Raw genomic sequence first — 22,217 nt, 5'->3', positions numbered from 1 at the left:
ACAGGTTTAATTGGAAGCACACTAGCTTTCGGAGCGACGCTCCTTCATCAGCTGATATTACCTGATGAAGGAGCGTTGCTTCGAAAGCTAGTGTGCTTCCAATTAAACCTGTCGGACTTTAACCTGGTGTTGTGTGATTTTTAACTTTGTACACCCCAGTCCAACACCGGCATCTCCAAATCATGAATAGGAAGGGAATAGAGGGATACGGATCCTGTAAGTGAAGGCAATTTTAGTAAAATATGTCGGCGCAGGCTTGGAGGGTCGAAGGGCCTGTATTGTTCTTTATTCAATGAAGGATTACTCAGCAACTGAGTGAATTCCTGATTCAGCAGCGATGTGGATGTTCCTGTTGTATCGGATAGTTAGTTCCTGAAAGGGTTAACTGAACGAGATAGACTCTGCCCATTAGTATCTAAAAGGGTATTAATACATCTTTAGCAGGATCTTTCTAAGTTGCTGTTCTAGTGTTAAATTCACAAAGATAGCACTAATACATATTTTTCAGTTGAGTCTTATGCCTCACCAGAAACAATTATACAGTCAGTTGATATATAACTAGCAACCAACATTTATGTAATGAACCAACACTTTTTATTAAGATTGAGTCTACCAAAGACATAGTGTGAGAATCTTTCCCCAACTGATATTAGTAATGTAGAAAAAAAGGAGAATTGAGGCGATGAATCTGTCCAAAACATTTCAGATGGTCTTGCTCCACACAACCACAAAACATTCCATACTGACAGAAAGATAGATTTTAGCCATATCTACCAGGGCTCACGGGAGTGATATGCAGTATGTGTCCTGAAAATGATGTTGGGATGAATGCCTGTTTTAATCGACAGAAACACATATAATTTACAACTTCAAAGTCTGACATCTACATTTCATGTTATGTCTTTTACAAACTCAGGCAAACGAAAATTACAACGATTGCTACGATTAAGAAACTCTATCTGATATGTGGAAGAGAAATTTAAGTTTTCTTTTTATCATTGTAGAACTTCCCGCCGTCCAATCTATAATTTTGTAACGAGGCTCTGGTGGAACAATGAGAGGTTCCTGTCTCTAAATCAGGAGCCCTGGCTTCAAATACCACCTGCTCCAGAGATCTTATATAGGTTTATACAATTGTGAGAGGCATGGATATGGTAAAGAGCCAAAGTCTTTTTCCAGTGGTAGGGGTGTCCAAAACTAGAGGGTATAGATTTAAGGTGAGAGGGGAAAGATTTAAAAGGGAGCTAAGTGGCAACTTTTTCATGCAAAGGGTGGTGTGTGTATGGAATGTGCCGCCAGAGGAAGTGGTGGAGGCTGTTACAATGACAACATTTCAAAGGCATCTGGATGGGTACATGAATAGGAAGGGTTTAGAGGGATATGGGACAAATGCTGGCAAATGGGACGAGATTAATTTAGTATATCTGGTTGGCATGGACAAGTTGGGCCGATGGGTTTCTGCGCTATACAACTCTATGACTCCATGTGTAATGAAATCTCTGAACATACTGATTAGAAAATATCTTTGTTTTGTGCTTTTTTTTTGCTGAGTCATTTGCCAAAACGATCATGAATATAATCATCAGGAAAAGCAGATCTCAGTGATTATCTCCTGAGGCCTTCACAGATATTAGCATTTAAACTATTAATTACAAGGAGGGGAACTTAAAGTTAATCATGGTTCCTTGTTAATATTTTACATGGCCATTTTGGCTATCCTAACAAGGGCTTTTATTTAATTGAGATTGTGAACCTGGCTGGTCCGGGCCCCTTGGGAGAGGAATCCCGCACGAATACGGGTTTTGTTACATTTGATGTTAACACATTCCGAGCATGTATCTCACTACCCAATTTCTGTGTTATCCACTGTTTTTTTTCTCTCTCTCTCTTATTTGAATAATGTAAGAGACTTAAATATACACTCTGGTTAGTTTAGTAGTTAGTTGAGTTTTGTTTGTTTTTCCCCTCGGTATTTTTCTTTTGTTAAATTTTGGTTATTATATATTTAAGATTTAATTGTAAATCAATGTTTGTACTTGAGAGTTTTGTTTATTTTTGTAAATTTGTAAAAATGTTAAAATTCTAATAAAAATCTTATTAAAAAAAAGCATAGTACTATTCAGATCAAATCACTCTGTTTGACTGGCACCCCATGCACCATCTTTAACATTCACACCCTTCACCACCAACACTGTGCAGCATGTGCTTTCATTGAAATGTTATTCTGTGTAGTTGAATTAATTAAATCTAAGTTCTGGGTATGTTTGCCGTTCTGGGTATGTTTGCCGAGCTGGGAAGTTAATTTTCAGTTGTTTCGTCCCCTGTCTAGCTGACATCTTCGGTGCTTTGGAGCCTCCCAGCTTGGCAAACATACCCACAACTATAACAACCGGAACTGAGCTACAAATCTTTTTGTAAACCTTAATTAAGTCTAAAGTAGGAACAGTCCACAGTGTGGTTCAACATATGCTGGCGCCATTCTACACAAGATTTCTCTTCACCTTGTACTTTGCCTCTCTAGTTGTTGATAAATATTATAACACCCTTTTATTTAAAAAAACTTAAAACTAAAATCATGAGGGACATGCTCTTAATTTTTTTTCACTTGGACTCTGTAGACTATTTTCCATTCTTCCTACCAGAAAGGACCACTGTTTTACTTGCATTTGGATTTAGAACAAAACAGTCATAGTACAATCTTCAGCACCACCTCCATCAGTACATTATTCTGTATTTGAGGTAAACGTCCAAAATCAAGCTGTCTTAAACATCAGTAAGTGTTGCAGACATTGTTGTGTCAGAAGTTCACCCACTACCACTAAACACAAAATACTATGGATGCTGGGAATATGAAACAAACACAGAATGCTGGCAAAACTCAGGTGATCTGGCAGCATCTCTGGAAAGAGAAAGACAGCTAACAGTGATTGTAATATGACTCTACTTCAGAACTGAAGAGCTCACGAGCAACATTCCTGCTAAGCTGTGTGGCTTCACAGCCACTCATAGGATCTGAACTCACCGTATCTTAGAGGGCAGCATAGAGACAGGAAAAATTCAAGCGACCAGAAGTTTATAAATCATGAGGGTCATAGATAGGGGGAATAGCTACAGTCTTTTCCCCATGGTAGTGGGGTCCAAAACTAGAGGGCATTCGTTTAAGGTGAGAGGGGAAAGATTTAAAACGGACCTAAGGAGCAACTTTTTCCACGCAGAGGGTGGTGTGTGTATGGAATGAGCTGTCAGAGAAAGTGGTGGAGGCTTGTACAATTACAACATTTGAAAGGTATCTGGATGGGTGCACGAATACGAAGGATTTAAAGGGATATGGGCCAAATGCTGGCAAATGGGCTAAATTAATTTAGGATATCTGGTCAGCATGGATGAGTTGGACCTAAGGGCCTGTGTCCATGCTGTGAGTCTATGAATGTAGCCTATTACCGTTGGAATTTTAAGGTTATGCAGAATGAAAATATTTTTAAATTAAATGCACATGACTTGGAAAGAAGAACCAAAATAAAGTTATTTGAAAATAACTTAGACAATGTTTTCAAATAATTTAACCCACAAGTGAATAAACTCTCATGCAATAAAACAATGACAAAGACAGACCTGCATTAGAAAAATGAAATGCTATAGCCATCAACAGAAATTCAGGACAACAAACATACCTTTTTCAATGTTGCAACCAGATCACAATGTTTCTGCAACAGCTGTGTAGTGACTTGCAACGTTCGCAGTTCTTCCAGTGCCTCCACACACTTCTTTACATCCTTAAATTAAAAGGCATTAAAGAGTTCAAGTACTTGACATCACTCTGGCTTCTGTATATTGTTTATCAATTACTTTTCATCATCTTCCTCTCCAAGAACATGAAAAAAAAACAGAAGTTGGAGTAGACCATTTGGCTCATTGAGACTGCTCTCCCTCTCTAAAAGGCCATCTGATTGCAGTCATTACACTACTTTTTCATCTGTTTCTCAGAACCCTGAACATATTTGTCTGTCAAAAATCTGTTCAACTCAACCTTGAATATATTCTACGATCTGGCATCCACAGCTCTCTGTGGAAGACAAATGTAAAGACTAATGGCCCTCAGAAGAAATTACTCATCTCGTCTTAATTTTGAAACCCTTTATTTTCAAGCGGTGCCCTCTAGTTCTAGATTCTTCACAAGAAGAAATATCCTCTTTGTCATGTCTTTGAGAATTATGAAATAATTCCTTAAATATCTATGATTTTTATACGAACTTAACTTTTAACCCATTTTCCTGTTTTATTTTAGCCAATTCTATTTTCATACCCTTGTAACCAACTTACTGAAGACACTTATTTTAGGTGCAAATTTTTCACGTTCAAACTGAACATGAAATTCGATCAGGTTACAATCACACTTTACCTCCAAGATCTTTTACCATGAGGTAATGAATTGTTCCTATATTATTGCACTGTACGATTTCCAAAACAGCCCATTTGCTGTTTGTCTCCAGACATATTGTTCTAAAAATCTATCCTATATATATCATCCATGAATCAATCCTCCAGATCACCCCCGGAGTTTGATCTGTCCAATCAACTTAAGTTTAAAATCTCAGATGATTATTTCAGAACCTTTGTTTCAAGACCACGTTTATAATTAGCTTTTGTTCTTATGCCAAACATCATCAGCGGCTATGCATTCCTAACTTTAAAGGATTGTCTAGCTTCCTTGATATTTCTCATTTCAGTTTTTTTTCACACATTGTTGTAGCTGGCAATAGTAACTGTATGATATAAACAACTGTTTTCTGTACAAGACCAGACGAGTAACTTTTAAACACAAAACCAGAGCAATGGTGCCATCCACTGACTTTCTATGAACAGTGTATCGGAATCGTTTGAATATCCAAATATTTCACCGCACAGAGAAGTCCCTTGTTGTGCTTTCTTGTTCTCCAGAGAAAATTGTTGCTTTCTCTTCATGCAACAATGGATAACACAATAGTAACAACTGATTGTGCGTTTCACTTCTGCAGCCTCAAAGCAATTGCCCAGCTAATTTTGATTTTTGTGTTTAATAAAGAGATGACATTACTTGTAAAAAAAGAATAAAAATAGTAGAAGGGTGGCAACACTAAGCCATATTTTTTGTATTGCCATCAGGAACTGACTTGTGGTGTTTCAGTTTTACAAATTTGGGGTTGCTTTTCTGTAAGGATCAACAAACATGCAAAAAGATCCTGATTGTAAATTATGTGAATCAGATACTACAATCTTGTGTATGGCACTCAATCTTCTGGAAGACAACTTTAATAAAAACTCTGGGACATGGGTGCTGCTGGCTGAGCCAGCATTTATTGTCCATCCCAATTATTCTCGAACTGAATCGTTTGCCTTGTCAATTAAGAGTTTTTCTTTCTATAGAATCCCTACAGTGTGGAAACAGGCCCTTCAGTCCCACAAGTCCACAATGACCCTCCAAAAGAGTAACCCACCCAGACCCTTTCCCTGCACTCTATTACTCTACATTTACCCCTGACTAATGCACTTAACTCACACATCCCTGAACATTAAGGGCAACGGAGCATGGCTAATTCACCTAATCGGCACATCTTTGGATTGTGGAAGGAAACCGGAGCACCCGGAGGAAACCCACATTGACACGGGGAGAATGTGCAAACTCCACACAGACAGTCGCCCGAGGCTGGAATTGAACCCGGTTCCCTGGCACCGAGAGGCAGCAGTGCTGATCACTGAGCCACCATGCTGCCCATAGCTGTGGATCTAGAGTCACAAGTAGGCCAGACCAAGTAAAGATTGCAGATTTCTTTTCTTAAAAGGACACTGGTGAACCAGATGTGCACTTATGACAATTGACAGTGGTTATATGGTTGTTATTAGATTATCTTTTAATTTCAGATTTTTAGAGTTTAAATTTCACCATGGTGGGATGTGAACTTCATGTCTCAAAATGAAGGCTTGGCTCAGACATTATCACAGCATCAAAATGTCCCCCAAAGCCAACTATACAAAGCAGTAAAGGTCAATTATGAAACAATAACTTCATTTTTTTTAAACTACAATTATTTGAAATTATTTTGTCGATATTACTCTTCACACTATCCTGATATAGTGGGATAAATATTTTCAGAGTCTAGATTCAAAATGAGAGCGCTGTCTTTCTTATCTACTTCCTTTGACTCATACTGCCATATACTGTCTCACATCATGCTTTACTTAATGTGGCATGGCGCAAGATCCTCTAACTCTTACTGCCAGGATTGAAGGCATACTTTCCTGCAAGATTCCCACCTATCCCATGCTTGGACCACAAGAATAAAACCACTGAGCATTACACCCAAATTAATTTTTTCCAACTGATTTGGCACTTGAGAAATAACATCTTGGATTGGTATATCCTGAATTAGAATTCACATTTCTGAAAGTCATATGTTGTGGATTTAACTCCAGTTTAATTGTATTTAGTTTTCACAGATGATGTTAATACAGGTCATCTAAGATCCTTCCAAGAATATATATTTAAAATTATCCAAATAAGATGTTTGGTAATTGGGTACTACTCCCTCTGTGTAAGGGATGGTGGAGCTTTCTTTAGTCTTATTAGGGGTCTCACTTATACAGACTGACATGTATTTGGTCTGGATCTCCGATCAGCTGGGTATCCTTGGCTTTGGTATTAAAATAGGATTTATTTTTCCTAATCTGAGTTTATATAAATAAATACAAATGCAAATATCATATGTCCAAGCTATTAAAAAAATTAGTACAATTTTAGTTTTAAAATTGTTATGTGAAATAAGGAAAAGTTTTAGACGAACTGACTGCAAATTTGAACTAGTCAGAACCATTTCAGCGTTTGCAATTGAAATAAAAATTATCTAAACCTACACAAATTTCATATCAGCTCAATAGAAATAGAAAGCTTGAATTTCAATGCAAAGTTTTACTGATACTCACAGGGCTGTCAACTTTCAAAGCATGTTTAATATCAGTGTGTATCTTCTGAAGCTTCTGCTCTGCTGTTATCTCTGTTAAAGAAATGTCATCAGAAATATGTTGCATCTTCCACAATAAGCTTTTATGCAGGGCAAAAAATAATCAACTCAGTCTCTACCAACTGTGTAAGTGCTTAAGAGTGGCACATTTCTAAGTTCTTCATTAGAGTCACGAGACTTACTCTATCAGTTCATGCTCTGGTCACTTTAAGAGAGTAAGAGGAGATTGGTGTATTAAGATCAAACCACTGCCAGCTACAAAATAGGATCTTATGGAATCGCAAAAATCTCAGATTCACAGATTTTCTGGAAAAGACACTCCATCAAAAAATAATGACCAGTCCATGTTAAAATTATCAGAGTCTATAAAAACACATTAAATTTTTAAAAAATTAACGATACTTCAGCTTGCATTAATATCTTGTGTGCACCTCTCGCGCTGTAAAATTACAGAATTATAGAAAATCTGCTGGTTACTTCCTGGCTGCTAACTGTGAGAATGCTTTAATGTTATTAGTCACTTAGCCTACTTAAAACATTACCATTCAAGGATGTCAAAGATCCTCATTTGCTGCTGGGACGATTAAACTAACATTAGCCTAAGTTAAATTCATGTCTGAAAGATTGCTAAATCGCCAGTATTTTTGTTTTGAACTACACGGGAGAATTGTCATTTCAAGCTAATGGTAAAATCAAGCCTATAAAATTCTCTAAGTTCATAGACTCAGATATTTACAACCCAGTGTGCTCATGCCAGTCAACAAAAATCTGACTATACTAATCCTATTTTCCAGCTCGTGGCATATCGTCCTTGAGACTATGGCAATGCAAGCAAATATCTAAACACTGCTTAAACATTGAAATTTTCGAACTGAGCCACCCCTTCAGGCAATGAGTTTCAGACTTCCATTACCCTCTGGGTGAAAATATTTCTCTTCAAACTGCTTTAGCCTTCTCCGTCCAACCTTAACTTTATGCCTCCTGGTTATTGGCCCATCTACAAATGGAAAGAGTGCCTTTCTATCCATTCCACTTATTCCCTTCAAGTTTACGCCTTTCAACCTTCACTGCTCCAAGGAAAACAAACCCAATCTATCCAATCTTCTCTCATAGCTTAGATCATTCAGCACAGACAGCATCCTGGCAAATCTCTTCTAGCTAATCTTCAGTGCAAACACATCTTTCTTATAATGCCGTGGCCAGAACTGAAGGCAATAATCCAGGCTACGATGTGTGTTTAAACTGAATTAAACCCAATCAGGTATATACCTTTTTTCTTTTCTAGTTTCCTAGCTTGTAACTTTTCTTCTTTCTTCTTTTCCTTTTCTGCTTTGGCTGACCTGCAGAGAAAAATGAATATACCTCTGAAATACCTCCAGACTTCAGTTTCCAAATCAGTAATTTCATATCCCAAACAATAAAAAGAGGGGGCAAGTATTTATAAAGCACCTTTCATGAACTCTCAGAATTGCAAAACATTATTTCTGCAAGCCAATTAAAGTACTTCTTAATGCAACCAATTCAGCAATTTTTGAACTGTAATTACAGGAAACGTGGCAGGCAGTATGCACAAAGCAAGAATCCACAAACAGAAATGCAACAATAACCAAATTCCATTTTTAATGCATTGGTTGAGGAATGAATATTGACCAGGCAAATTCCCCAGCAATTTTTGACAGTTCTGTTGTGCCATGTTTTTAAATCTAAACAAGGAAGGGTCTTGATTCAAAGTTTCAGCAATTTCTTAAAGGCTGTGATTGCATTACAGCAGTGGTCTCCAGCTGCTATTTTTCATGTGAGATGAGCTGACTTTTAGGCAATACTATCACAACCAACTTGAACATTATTCGCCTTTTTAGTGAGTGCTGCGCTGGAAGATCTCTGGCTGATTTTGCCCTCCTGAACCCAGGAAATTAGCTTTGTTTTCAGATTAATCATGGATGACCTGGAAAATCCTCCAAAAAGAATAGGATGACATTTTACTGAAAAACTAGATGTGAAACAGACTTTGTCTATTGGTATAACAAAATTGATCAAGAAAACAGCACTGAAGGCTGACATGTTGCAATTACAGGAGTACAAAACACAACTCACCTTTCTTTGTGTCGGTCTTCCTGCTTACGTTTTCTTTCTTTCGGTTCTTTCTCTTTCTTCAGTTGATTCTGTTTATTTGTAGGCTCAGCATGTGGTTTCTTAGGCTTCTTTTTAACCTACAAATAATAAAATGATGTTTGTTCACCTTTGTTTAGCTATTTTAGTAAAAACTCTTTGAAAAGTGTTTAAAAACCAGTTATGCAACAAGCATGTTACAAAACTGCCCATTTTCTAAAAAATATGTTGTTTCCTTATCTCCAAATATTTTAACTTTTCATCTCAAGGAATGGGCAAGGCGGGAGAGGACCCCAGGATAGTCAGCATCGTCTGGATGAGCAGACAAGAAAAGAAACACAAGACAGACACTCAGCATCACCAAGAAAAGCAGGAGAGGAAGGGACCCTCACACAGACAGACAGAGACAGAATTTCACTGATATGCAAGGGAAAGCTCACTTGCAAAGCAAGAACAGATAAGCAAGAGTTTCTACAGGTATTTTTAAAATAAGTAAAGTGATTGTGGGTCCTCCAGAGAATGAGACTGCAGAGTTAATAGTAGATAAAAATGAAGTATTTTGCTTCTTTCTTTGCAATAGAGCATACATGTTCCAACTGCAGAAGAAACTCAGCAGATGGAAGTGAAACGATCTTAGTGAAAATATAAACTCAACAGGACCATTCAGTATAGGAAATGAGACATGATGTTACGCCGTACATGACATTAATGAGGGCTTTTAGAATACGGCTTACAATTTTGGGTGCCCTGCTAATGGAATGGATTTAATTAAAACGACAAAGGGTACAGAAAAAATTGATAAGAATGTCGATGGGACAGAACGGATTGAGTTATAAGCTGAATAGGCTAGGCCATTTTTCCCTGGAGAGTCTGGAAGTTTACAAATGACAAGGGGAATGGATAAGATGAATAGTAAAGGCCTTTTGGGAGTCCAAAACTAGAGGGCATAGATTTAAGGTGAGAGGGGAAATATTTAAAAAAGATCCTGAGGGCAACATTTTCAAAGGTTGCATGCATGGAATGAGTTGTCAGAGGAAGAGGTGGATACAATTACAACATTTAATAGATATTTATCCATTAGTATTAATTTTCCAGAATTCTCCTGATTTGGAAGGTTTCATCATGCTGTGAAGTAGCAAATAATCACTCTTCAAGAAAACGAGAGAAAAAGAAAAAAAAGAACGTTGACCAGATAGCTTGGCACCTTTTGGGGGAGGTGATGTTTGAATCAATCACTAAAAATATTCTAGCTGTGCACTTAGAAAAGCGAAAAGTAATTGGAAAGAGTCAGCATGGTTACAACAAAGGGGAATAACGGTGAAGAACATAACTAGGAAGTAGGAATAGGCAATTTAGACCCTACGATGATGGCTGATTTAATCTCTGCCTCAACTTCACTTTCCTGTCTGCTCCACCCAATCCTTTAAGCCATTATTAATTAAAAATCTGTCAACCTCCTCCTTGAACTTACTTAATGTCCCAGCATCCATCACATTCTGGGATAGTGAATTCCACACAGTCACAACACTTGGAGATAAGTAGTTTCTCCTTATCTCTTTTAAATGCTTACTCCTTATCCTGAAACTATGACCTGCCATTGCCAATGAGGAAACATCCTCTTTGTCTATTTTGTCAATCCCCTTTAACATCCTATATACTTCAATTAGATCTCCCCTCATTCTTTTAAACTCCAGAGTATAAGCTAAACTTCTCAATCTCTCTTTGCAAGACAAACGTCTCATTTCTGAAAATCAATTTAGTGAACTTCCTTTGAACGGTCTCCAATGAACTGTATCAGTCTTCAAGTAAGGGGACCAAAACTGTATGCAATATCCAAGTGCAGAGTACAGTTGCAGGGAAATCCCAACTTTCATACTCTATTCTTCTACCAATAAAGATCAAAATTCCATTTGCTAACCAATAGTTAGCACCTCCACTTTTAACCAATTTACTGGGGTTTGCTGTTGGAGGGGTAGCATGCACTGTGGACAAAGTGAAGCCTGAATAATCATCATATTTGGATTTCCAGAACACATTTTGAGGTTCCTCAGACACTGGGGGAAGTAAAAGCTCATGCACAGCAGGTAACATAATACCATAGATAAAGGATAGATAAAGGTGTATGCATAAACCCTGCTTGGCAGGATGCGATGAGTGGATCCCACAGGCATCTGAGAAGGGAACTCAGCTTTTTTCTTAATCACATCAATACTTAGATGAGGGGAGTGAAGCTAAATCTGGAGATATCACTGAGATAGCTAGGTAAGCATGTTGAAGGAAAAGCAGATGAAGTATAGCATGGAAAAAATCTGAAGTGGTTCACTTTTTCATTCTTCCTGTCAAGAGTATTTGTTAAAACAGCAAACTGCTGCATAATTCCAAGGAGCAAAGAGATCTCAGAATCATTGTGCAGAAAGAGGCCATTCAGCCCTTGTGCCTGCTACCAGCTCTTTAAAGAGCTTCACTACCTACTGTCAATCTCACTTTCCCCCTATTTTAGCACATTATTCCTATTCATGTAATCCTTCGATGCACTCTTGAATGCTTCAATTGAATGGCGTCTCCAATGCATTTCCATGCAATACTCGAACTACCTGCCGTGAGAAATTTTTCTCACATCACCCTTGCTCCTTCTGCACATCACTCTCGCTCTTGGTCCTGTAACAAGCAGGAACAGCTTCTCCCTATTTACTTTATCCAGCTCACTCAATTTTGAAAACCTCTATCGAATCTCCTCTCAGCCTTCTTCTTTCTGGAGGAGAACAATCCCAACTTCTTCAATTTATCCTTATAAATGATTCTCCTCAATCCTGGAACCATTCTTGTAAAGTGCTCTGCACATTCTCCAAAGGATTCAGATATTTCCTATAATGTGGGTGTCCACAAATGTGGATAATATTCCAGCTGAGGGCTAACAAATGTCTTGTACATGTTCAACATTACCTCCCTTTTCTGGTACTATATGCTCCTCTTAATAAAGTTGAGAACACTGCATGCTTTTTAACTGGACTCTCCAGCTGACCTCCCACCTTCAATGATCTGTGCACATATACAACCAGGTCCCTCTTAGAATTGTAGCACCCACTTTATATAGCCTTTCAATGTTCTTGCTACCAAAGTGCGTTACCTCACACTTCTCAGTACCAAGTCTCATCTACTATCTATCTGCCCATCAACTTGACAATGCCCTCCTCACACTGCCCTCCTCACAGTTTACAATTCTTCCAAGTTTCCAACTTCTAACAATCTAGGCATTCTACTACATAAGTCACAAAATGTTAGTATGGGGGTTCAACAAGTATCGAAGAGGCTAACGGAATGTTTTCATAAGACCATAAGAAATAACAAATAGGACCAGGCCATTCGGCCACTCCAGCCTGCTCTGCCTTTCAACAGGACCACGGATGATCAACATTCCTCATATCAACTTTCCTGACTTTTCCCCTCACTCTTGATTCCTTTACTGATCAAGAATCTATGCTATCCTGGATTATGAGAGGAACCAAACATAAAAGTAAGATTGTCATGCTTCATTTATAGAGGGCATTGGTGGTAGCACATCTTGAAAACGCATGCAGTTTTGGTCTCCTTATTTAAAAGGAGAATGCAAATGCATTGGAGATAATTAACAAGAGATTCACTAGATGACAGCCGTTTGATGAAAATTGGTTGGACAGGTTAGGTTTGAGTCGACTGGAATTTAGAAGTGTGGTGCATAGTTTGATTGAAGTGCTTAAGATTCTGAATAGTATTGACAAGGTGAACAAAGAAAGGATGTTTCCTTTTGTGGGTCAACATGCATGCAATTAAAATTGTTTGAATACAGACAGACACTGACTTGTACACCATCTAAATATTCAAAATTTAACTGCATATATTTGCAAGCACACATGCATACAGCCTATGCATCAGCAGCAGCATTTAAGCATTAATCACTGTGGAATTTCTGTACTTGCTCTCACTTTTTCATCCTATGCCTGTCTTGCATTTTTGAGCCCAAGTCCGAAGTCTCAATGCTCAGAAGTTGAATTCTCTGCGGAAACCAAACCATGCCCCTACTTCCATATCCAACTCAGTTTGTTCATTTACTGAACAGCTACTGGGACATTTAACAGCCTTTTAGTTGTTCGTGAAAGAAAAAATTCAGGTAAGTGGGTATGGGTGCAAGCTGAGGAGTTGTGAGTGTAGTTGGTTTGGGTAATTAATAGGTTGAAGGCGGCACGTCTGGAGGGAGAGAGAGCGCGAGGTTTGGTAGGGTCAGGTTTGGGAGGAGGAGCAGTCAAAACAGATTTGGGGTGTCATTTTTATAGTTAGCCATGATTTAGTGCAGGCTTTAAATTCCTCTAAACATACCTGGCTAACTATTCAGATAAGTCAACCTGAACCTTCTAACTCATCCAATTCAAGTTAGGGATTTTTTTTGGGGGAGAGTTACAGATGTCATGAAATTGAACATTAGAAATTTCAACTTCTCAGGCAAATCCCACTATTCAATTTAGTTGGAGGCTGGAACATCTCGACCCAAGTTTCAACCAACTGTAAACAGAGTACAACTGAAATAAAAGCTAGAACTATGAGTCTCACAGTGTTATAGAATGAAAGTGTCCTCTTAGTTAGAGCTGGGCTGGTTCTTTTCAATGGACAGCCCAATCCTGAAGACTGTTTAAATAACAATACATTTCAATTATTTTCTCACTCATTCAATTATCTAGCTTTTCATTGAATGTATCTATTATATTTTCCCTTAAATGTGGGAGCACCTGTCTATTACACTTCTCAATTATAAACTTTTGGTAAACAGTAATCACAGATTACTTGTTTCAGCACCTCTGGACATCACTGTCTTTGATAGTTCACTCAGATAGCTAACTTACTTTGTAGCTTTAGGTGCTTTGTTACTATCAGTTTGATCTGAAACATCATTTACAGGGTCACAATTGTTCATATACACTCAATTTTGTTATTGAATTGTCTAAGGATGTTAATCATGTGGATGCTCAGAACCATTTGAAAAAGGTTCCATGAAAGAGAATGCTAGCTAAAGTTGAAGCTTATGGATGATACCTAGCTAGGAAATGGGCTGAGCGGCAGGAGACAAAGGGAGTACTGATGATGGATTTTATTGTAGGCAATTGTGAAGTCATCCTTTAGACTTAAAAGTAGAATTGAGAAGGGTACTTTTCAAACGATGAAAGGTTAGAAAGGGTGAGGCCCAAAAACAGTTAGGCTCCAGGTGTCCATATTAAAACATCATGAAAAGGTACACAAAAAAGTAGAAAAGTGGAATTCTGCACTTTATCTCCACAGACGAGAATACAAGAGGGCAGGAGACATATTTTAGTTTTATATAAAGCCCTTTAAATTTCATACCAGAAGTACTGTGAGCCTGGCTGGACGTCATATTTTAGGGAGAAGAAGAAACTGCCTTGGAGTGAGTACATCAAACATATCTCATACAAATCACAGAATCCCACAACGCAGAAAGAGGCCATTTGACTGATGGAGTCTGCACCGACTCTCCAAAAAGCATCCCATTCTATCCTTCTAACACAACATAGGGTTTTTAAACATGGCTCACCCACCCAACCTGCACATCCCTGGACTCGCTAATCCCTGGACACTACTGGGCCATTTTTAGCATGGCATTCTACCTAACCAGCACATCTTTGGACTGTGGGAGGAAACTGGAGCCCCAGGTTTAATCAGAAAGAAACTGTATGTCAAAGGCTAAATTCCCTGGAATTTAAAAGCTCAAGAGATAATTTAGTTGAAATTTCAAGACATTATAAGAAACAAACAGTGAAAACAGAGAAACTATTTCTGTTGATTGTGGAACCGAGGACATGGGAGCATGGTCTAAAAATTATGAATACATTTGGAACACTCTTCTGCAGATAACAATTTATGCCACATCAACTGTTAAATGTAAACTCTGACTTCTGAGTTTTGTTAACCCAAGGTATTAAAGGATACCTTTAAGATCCCTATAGTGCAGACAGAGGCCATTTGCTCCATCAAGTCTGCACCGACCCTCTGAAGAGCATCCCACCCAGACCCAACCCATCTCTATAATCCTGGATAGGGTTTTTAAACCATGGCTAGCCCATCTAACCTGCACATCCCTGGACGTCAAGGTGCAATTTTTAAACATGGCCAATCCACCTAACCAGGGAGGAAACCACAGCACCCAGAGGAAACCCATGCTGACACTGGGAGAACATGCAAACTCCACATAGCACCCAAGGCTGGAATTGAACCCAGGTCCCCGGCACTGTCAGGTAGCAGTGCTAACCACTGTGCCACATCAATCTAAATTGGTTATAGGTGGACAAGTCACAGATCATCCATAGTCTTGTCAAATGACTGAAGAGGTTAGAGATACTTCACAGCCTACTCTCAGTCTATACTTCTAATGGGATTATTATTAAATATTTTTAAACATAGTCCACGAGGACAGTTGCCATCATTATTTCAGCCAACAGTTAAATAGCTTGCCAACATTCAGTGTGGATTTTGATTCATATGGTGAGAATAGCAATGCAGGTGACTATTGGGTGCCAGATATTAGCCTTAAAACTCAATGAAAAACTGAGCAATACTGGCATGAAATGTAAATAAAACTGTACCATTTTAAATCCAATAAATAATGAATAAAAACAAGAAGAGAGTTACCTCCTTTTCCACCTCCGAGTCAGAATCAGAGGCATATTTCAATTTAGTCCGATTCCTTTTTGTTTTTTTTGATGGTTCTTTCTTCTTTATTTCATCTACATCATCAAGTATTTTGTCCTGTTCGTCCTCTTTTTCTTTCTCTTCTTTCCGTTTCCTCTTTTCTTCCTCTTCTTCCTCCCGTTCTTTTTCTCTCAACCTCCTCAGCTCTTCCTCTTGCTGTTTCCTCCTCCTTTCTTCTATCTCTCTCTTTCGCTCCTCATCTCGTTTTTTCCAATCACTGATCTTGCCTTCAGCATCGCTATCACTGTCACTGCTAAGATTGAATACTAAATGTAAGATGTGTGTGTATTTTTGTCAGGGATTTCTAAACAGCTAGCACAGGTGCAATTGGCTACAGAGTCTGGTGCTGTATTCGGATAATTGCTGGATGAAATTACAAATCGGAGCTTTGCCAATTCTTAGGATTACTAACCAGCTTGAAGATTTCTGCTCTATGTCAGGGTTCTACTCAAAATAGCTCAATGGACAAAAGGTCTTACTCTGTGTAGCACTGACCTATATTAACTAAAATGCTTCAGATTTAATTCGCCCCTTCAAAACTGAGGTGATCTCAGTGGGGATGGAAGGTAGAAAACTACAATTGACGTTGCTGTAAAACATACCATTTAATAAGACATTATACTCAACACTACTTATTTCTAATCACAAGAATCATCATTACAAACTGTGTACAAGTTCAAGAAAGTAAGTGTAATAATTAGCACAGTACTTTGCAAAAGTGCTGCATGAAAACAACACTTTTAATTTTCTTAGTATAAATTATTTTTAATCAACTACTCAATGCCAAATAATAACACTGTGCTAGTGATGTGATGGTGATGCTGCTGAGGGGTAGGGATCAGACAGCATTATGAACTGAAGTGCTGTTAATTACTTCCAAAGGTCAAGATTTTTTCTGACAAAACAGGGAGGTTTCTTTAGATTTAGAAACCCATTTAAAAAGGCCAAAGCCTGGGGGTAGCACTGATGAGATGACAAATGGCAGTGATCATGACTGAACTTTTAACTCTGGAATCAAAGTAAAGAAATTCAAAAGATGTTTTGAGGAACTGATTGGATGATTTCATCTCTAGAACATACTGGAATTGTTGAAAGCACAAAATTGTGTGAAGGTGGAAAGTAAGGAGCTAAGGACCTTTATTTAAAGATCAATGGCTAATGTTCTTCGACAGATGCCACTTATATCAAAGTAGCCTGCACTAAAATAACAACCAAATAAAACCAAATTATGTAGGCATCCTTTATAATTTCTAAAACGTGACTAACATACTAAAACATATATCATTCCATTCCCAGCAACTTTGATTTATTTGTAAAGCCAAACGCTCATAGCTATGTACTAACCTGAGGCTGCTGGAGACTGAAGGTAATCTCTCAACCTTTGGCTTCCTTCCTCGGGGTTTTGGGGTCTTTTTTTGAGTTGCTAAATAGAGAGAAAGGTGGAGAAGGTTATCTTGAAAATAAGCTTGTGATTAATCTGAAATTCACTATAGAATAGAACAGAGCAGAACAATCACTACAGTGCAGAAAGAGGCCATTCGGTCCATCAAGTCTGCACCAACTCTAAGATTATCCCAACACATCTTCATAACCCCGCATGGGGTTTTTCAACCTGGGTCAATCCACCTAACCTGCACATTCCTCGATATTACTGGACATTTTGTTTTAGTATGACTAACTACCAAACCTGCACATTTTAGGACTTAGGGAGGAAACCCACACAAATACGGGGTGAACGTATAAACTCCATAAAGCCAGTCATCAAGGCAGAATTGAAGCCAGGTCCCTGATTCTGAGAGGCAGCAGTACTAAATACGGAGTCATTATGCTTCCCCAATTTAGTGGCTGTTGTACTAAGTTGGTACTCTAGTATTATTTAGTTATTGGTTGTACTAAGCCCTATATTTTTAACTTAATAAACCAACTAGATTATTGACTGTTCAGGCCAAAATAACAAGCTGCATAATTTGTTGATGCATTACAGAAAACATTACATATGTTTATTATATTGTGACAATAATTTTTTAAAAATTTAAAATATTCAAATAAGCTAACAATAAACTAGTCAACTAGGCAATATTGATCATCATCAGTGGCTCTTAAAGTCAATAATAAATGCATAAATTGTCAACCTATATCATGATACCTGGCTTCCTGCCTCTGGCAGGTTTCTTTACAGAGTCTTCAGAGTCGGATTCTCTCTTATAATCTTCATCATCATCATCATCTTCCTCCTTAGCCTGGACTGATTTCTCCTCCTCATCGCCACTAATCTGCTTTTCATCTTCCTCCTCGTCTTCAGAGTCATACTTCTAGAAAAGATTTATGCAAAGAATAATATTTAGGCTATTAATCCATGGGAGAAAAGGTCAAACTTTCCAACAATGAGGGATTGACAAATTATTTAAAAGCTAAATGATTGCTTATACAATAAATCACTCACCGGTACATGACATTTATTTATAGCATTTAACTAATAACATCCTAAACCATTTCACACTGAGAAAAACACTTACCTTTTCTCAGAAGAAAAATTCATGCTGGTTTCTCAAGCTCCTTCACAATAGCAAAAACCCTTGGAGTAAACTGATAAATATGTTGGCAGTTAAATAGCAAATTAATAAACTAAATATTTTGTGGAAAAATTTCTAAATAAAGATTGGGACTTGGAATCGATGCTTATACCACAAAAAATCACACCTTTGACTAAAGACCAAGTCATTTTCCATCCTGCTATCAACAGTGGTTAGTTATCTTGTCACAACTGGACACTATTACAGTTCAACTCAGGTCAGAAAGTTGGAGATACTAATTACCTTTTTCTTCCTTCCAGCTGCAGGCCCTCGTCGAGGTGTTCTGGAAATTACTTTTTTTTCTAGTGTGAATTCCTAAAGGGTGAAATCAAAAACAAATCATAAATGCTGACTACCCTGGGGATTGTCTTTGGTAGCTGCGGATTCAAAACATGCAGATTTTTTTCCGCTAACTCAGAATCAGCAAGTATCATCATAGCAGCAGTCAGTCAATTCAGCACAAACTTGGGAGAAATGGGAGACAAATGTATAGCTTCATTATTCACCAAATGAACTCAGTGAGGCATCAGGAGAGTCTTCCATTTCTAAATCAGATTGTAATGATGGAAATGCAAGGGAGAGGAGACTTGTCAATTTTCTTTCTACTAAATTTTCATGGGAGTGGGAAACAATAAAAAAAACCTATCTATTAAATTTCTCTACAGTGAGTAAACATTTAGTGTTTTTACTTACTTGGTCACTATTCTTTTCAGATTCTGAAGAACTTGGTTCAGAATTCTCTTCCAGTGAGTTGGAGCCACTTTCCTCTTCTTCTTCACTTGATTTACGCGTGCGTTTTGGAGGTGGTTTCTATAGATTTAGAAAAACATAATTGTATTGCTTTTTCCTCACTGATGAACGTTTATTTGCAGCTAGTTGCGATTTACTGCCTTAAAAGAAGGGAGTTTTAAAGAATGCGAATTAGACCTAATAGGAGTATTTTACCTTTATTATTTCACGTTGCACTATAAATGTGAATATTTTGTACCAATTGCTCCAAATGTACTTTCCTTAAATCCCCAACAATGGATACATAATCTTGAAATCACTATTATACTTCCTACAACTAATAAATTCCTAATTCTTAAGGAATTGTCAGCTTTGGATGTACATGAATTAACTTCTTATATCAAATTATCAAAAGAAATCACAAAACAGCAGTCGCATTCTAATATTTCAGACAATAGCAGTTAGATTTCAACATCATACCAACCCACATTCAGCTGAGAGCAATATCCAAAGCCTTACAAACAAACATTAATGAATAAGTTGGCCCACAGATATACTATGAAAATGAGGAAACAATGTTCATTGGAAAGTCCCACAAATCGTATTCACACTAATGGAGAAATCTGGAAATCAGGTTAAAAGTGTCTACTACCTGTTCTCAAGGGCAAATGTATCATCAATGAAAGATATTGTAAAAGGTTTTTTTTTAAAAATACTTGATTGGTATGCAGATCCAAAAGCTTACAACTAAATTTATTCGAGAAAGTCACCTTGAATAAATCAAAAAGAGCAAAACAAAAAAGTTTGGGAAAAACCAAGGTTAGGATATTATTGCTATATTCAAGTTAAAACCTATCCTTTGAATTTCATTAATTTACTGAGTATGAATTATATTAATTTCAGAGTTGATCATTTTGCATAAAGCTTAGATTACATTTAAGTGAGTCAAGAAGAATGTTGCTGCAGATTATAATCTGTTTTGGGAGGCATCAGTCTTGGCCAACAATCTACTTGAAAAGGATTTGGTAATTTATAAGATTTCTTAAAATGGTAAGTGCAACATTTTTGACTGAGCAAGAATGGTCTCCATTCATTGTTGATGACTGTCTGGTATTGTTCACGATTTGGATGCAATGTTGGTGTAAGGTTAAAATGCACTTGCAATTTGGATGTGAAAGACAGTTTCAGCAAGGTGTTTGGTAGTCAGTTACAGTGCAAATTCTCCCCTATTGCTGTCAAACAGGGAGGGGGTGGGTGGCAGGAGAGAGAGAGAAACACACACACACACACACACACACACACACAGACACAGACACAGAGACCACAAGTCAGTAGGAGATGGAGAGAAAAAGCTGGGAGGCAATGGCATAGCATTATTGTAATTGGACTAATAATGCAGAGACATAGCCTGATATTGCAAGGACATGGGCTTGAATCTCACCTTTGTACAGTGCAATATGTTAATTCAATAAAATTTGGAATTAAATAAACTAGTCTAATGATGACAGTGTACCATCACCAGTTATCATCCAATTTTGGAAAGAAAGTCTGCTTTCCTACCTGCTCTGGCCCACATGTGACTTCAGACCCACAGAAAAATCTCCTCTAAAATGGCCTAGAGAGCCAATCAGTTCAATTATGGATGGACAACAAAATGTCAGTATCGTTAACGACTCCCACACTCCACATAAGAACAATAAAATGTCATGTTTTTTCACATCCTTAAATGTCCCAAATTATTAAATCAATATGAAAGAAATTCTGGTCTCAAGCAAAAGTCAGCTAATTTTCAGCTAGGTCCACAAATTCCAGTTAAATAGATAGGTTATTCATTTCTTTCAAAAATGAATTTTTGTGTTGCTAAAGTTCTCGAGTAGAACACCATTAGAATTCCTTGCTCACCTTCAAAGAGCATTGCAAAATCTTTTACATCCATCTGAACAGATAGGTGGATCTTGGTTTTAGCTCTGATTAGTATCAACACCTCTGACAAGCCAATACTCTGTTTGCATTGCATCAAAATATTACCATAGGTTTAAGATCAATACTAAGGCGAGCATACTACTACTGAGTTAAACTGAGAGAATGCTGAAGCAAACAGTAAAAATGTAACCAAGCCTCGGGCGGTGGTAGTGCTTTCTTTCAGCAGAGAAGGAATAATGAGCAGGTTGGGGAGAATGGTAAAAAAATGAGCTGCCTTCTCACCAAGGCTAGATGTTTTAAAAAAATACACACAGATACCAGTTTTGTTTGTAAGAGTTTACCTTTGTAAGGAGGGGCTTCCTCTTGATCCCACTCTGTTCAATACTGCCTTTGTCAGAGTCCTCATCACTCACTTCTTTCTCCACTTCTGCTCCACTTCCTGGGACCACTTCATTTTCTGGAACCTCACTGTCTGATGAGCTCGATGGCTAAACAGGAAAATCAGAAATGGGTTCAAGCCACAAAGGAAAATAAAAGTGACAGTTGTTAAATTACTCATTTTTCTTATTTCAGGAACATGTATACTCAGCCAGCAATCCTAGAAAAGTGTTAAAAACAATTAACTTACCCTTAATATATATCAGAGAAAATTTGAATGAGCTCTAAAGAAAAAGTATTAGGACAAATGACTAAAAACAAAGTCAACAAGGTGAGTCTTAAAAAGAAGAGTGGAACATTTGGTGAAGGAAGATATGCAGTGGCTGCAGTCACCATGGTGTATTCTTGGGGGGCTAAAATGAGGTGTATTTTAGCTACTATGAACAGAATACTACTTTCTAAAAGGGTTACCAAGTCACAATTCAGGTTAGGAGCTTGCAGGCAGGCAGGGAACGGACAATCACCACACAGTTGAAGAGAACATGCCGGGTAATGCAGGAATGCCCCAATATGTTCTCATACATTAACTGGTTTTCCATTTTAGATACTGGAGTATGTGATGATTCCTCAGAACAGTACATCAATAGCCAAATCTGTGACAGTTGGCACAGCTGTACATGGAGAATGAAAAGCAGAAGAGCAATAGAGACAAGAGATTTGATGATTGAAAGCATAGACAGGCATTTCTACCACCATTGGCATGACTCCAGGACAATAC

General features: G+C 37.8%; 1 protein-coding gene across 3 annotated transcripts in view; it reads right to left on the bottom strand.

Moving 5' to 3' along the window:
- Nucleotides 1-22,217, bottom strand: part of hdgfl2 (HDGF like 2) — a 61,390-nt gene that overhangs the window by 11,086 nt on the left and 28,087 nt on the right. For all 3 annotated transcript variants that reach the window (XM_043720963.1, XM_043720964.1, XM_043720966.1), the window contains exons 4-13: nucleotides 21,403-21,549; nucleotides 19,103-19,219; nucleotides 18,653-18,724; nucleotides 17,983-18,148; nucleotides 17,181-17,259; nucleotides 15,777-16,089; nucleotides 9,090-9,205; nucleotides 8,265-8,335; nucleotides 6,958-7,028; nucleotides 3,672-3,773 (exon numbers count right to left, since the gene is read on the bottom strand). In XM_043720963.1, the coding sequence (XP_043576898.1) occupies nucleotides 3,672-3,773; nucleotides 6,958-7,028; nucleotides 8,265-8,335; nucleotides 9,090-9,205; nucleotides 15,777-16,089; nucleotides 17,181-17,259; nucleotides 17,983-18,148; nucleotides 18,653-18,724; nucleotides 19,103-19,219; nucleotides 21,403-21,549 (1,254 nt within the window). The remainder of the gene's footprint in view (nucleotides 1-3,671; nucleotides 3,774-6,957; nucleotides 7,029-8,264; nucleotides 8,336-9,089; nucleotides 9,206-15,776; nucleotides 16,090-17,180; nucleotides 17,260-17,982; nucleotides 18,149-18,652; nucleotides 18,725-19,102; nucleotides 19,220-21,402; nucleotides 21,550-22,217) is intronic.

This window comes from Chiloscyllium plagiosum, chromosome 31, assembly GCF_004010195.1.
Source record: "Chiloscyllium plagiosum isolate BGI_BamShark_2017 chromosome 31, ASM401019v2, whole genome shotgun sequence".
NCBI classification, from domain to species: Eukaryota; Metazoa; Chordata; class Chondrichthyes; order Orectolobiformes; family Hemiscylliidae; genus Chiloscyllium; species Chiloscyllium plagiosum.
Note: the sequence above shows the minus strand (reverse complement) of the source record. Positions and strands in the feature narration are given on the sequence as shown.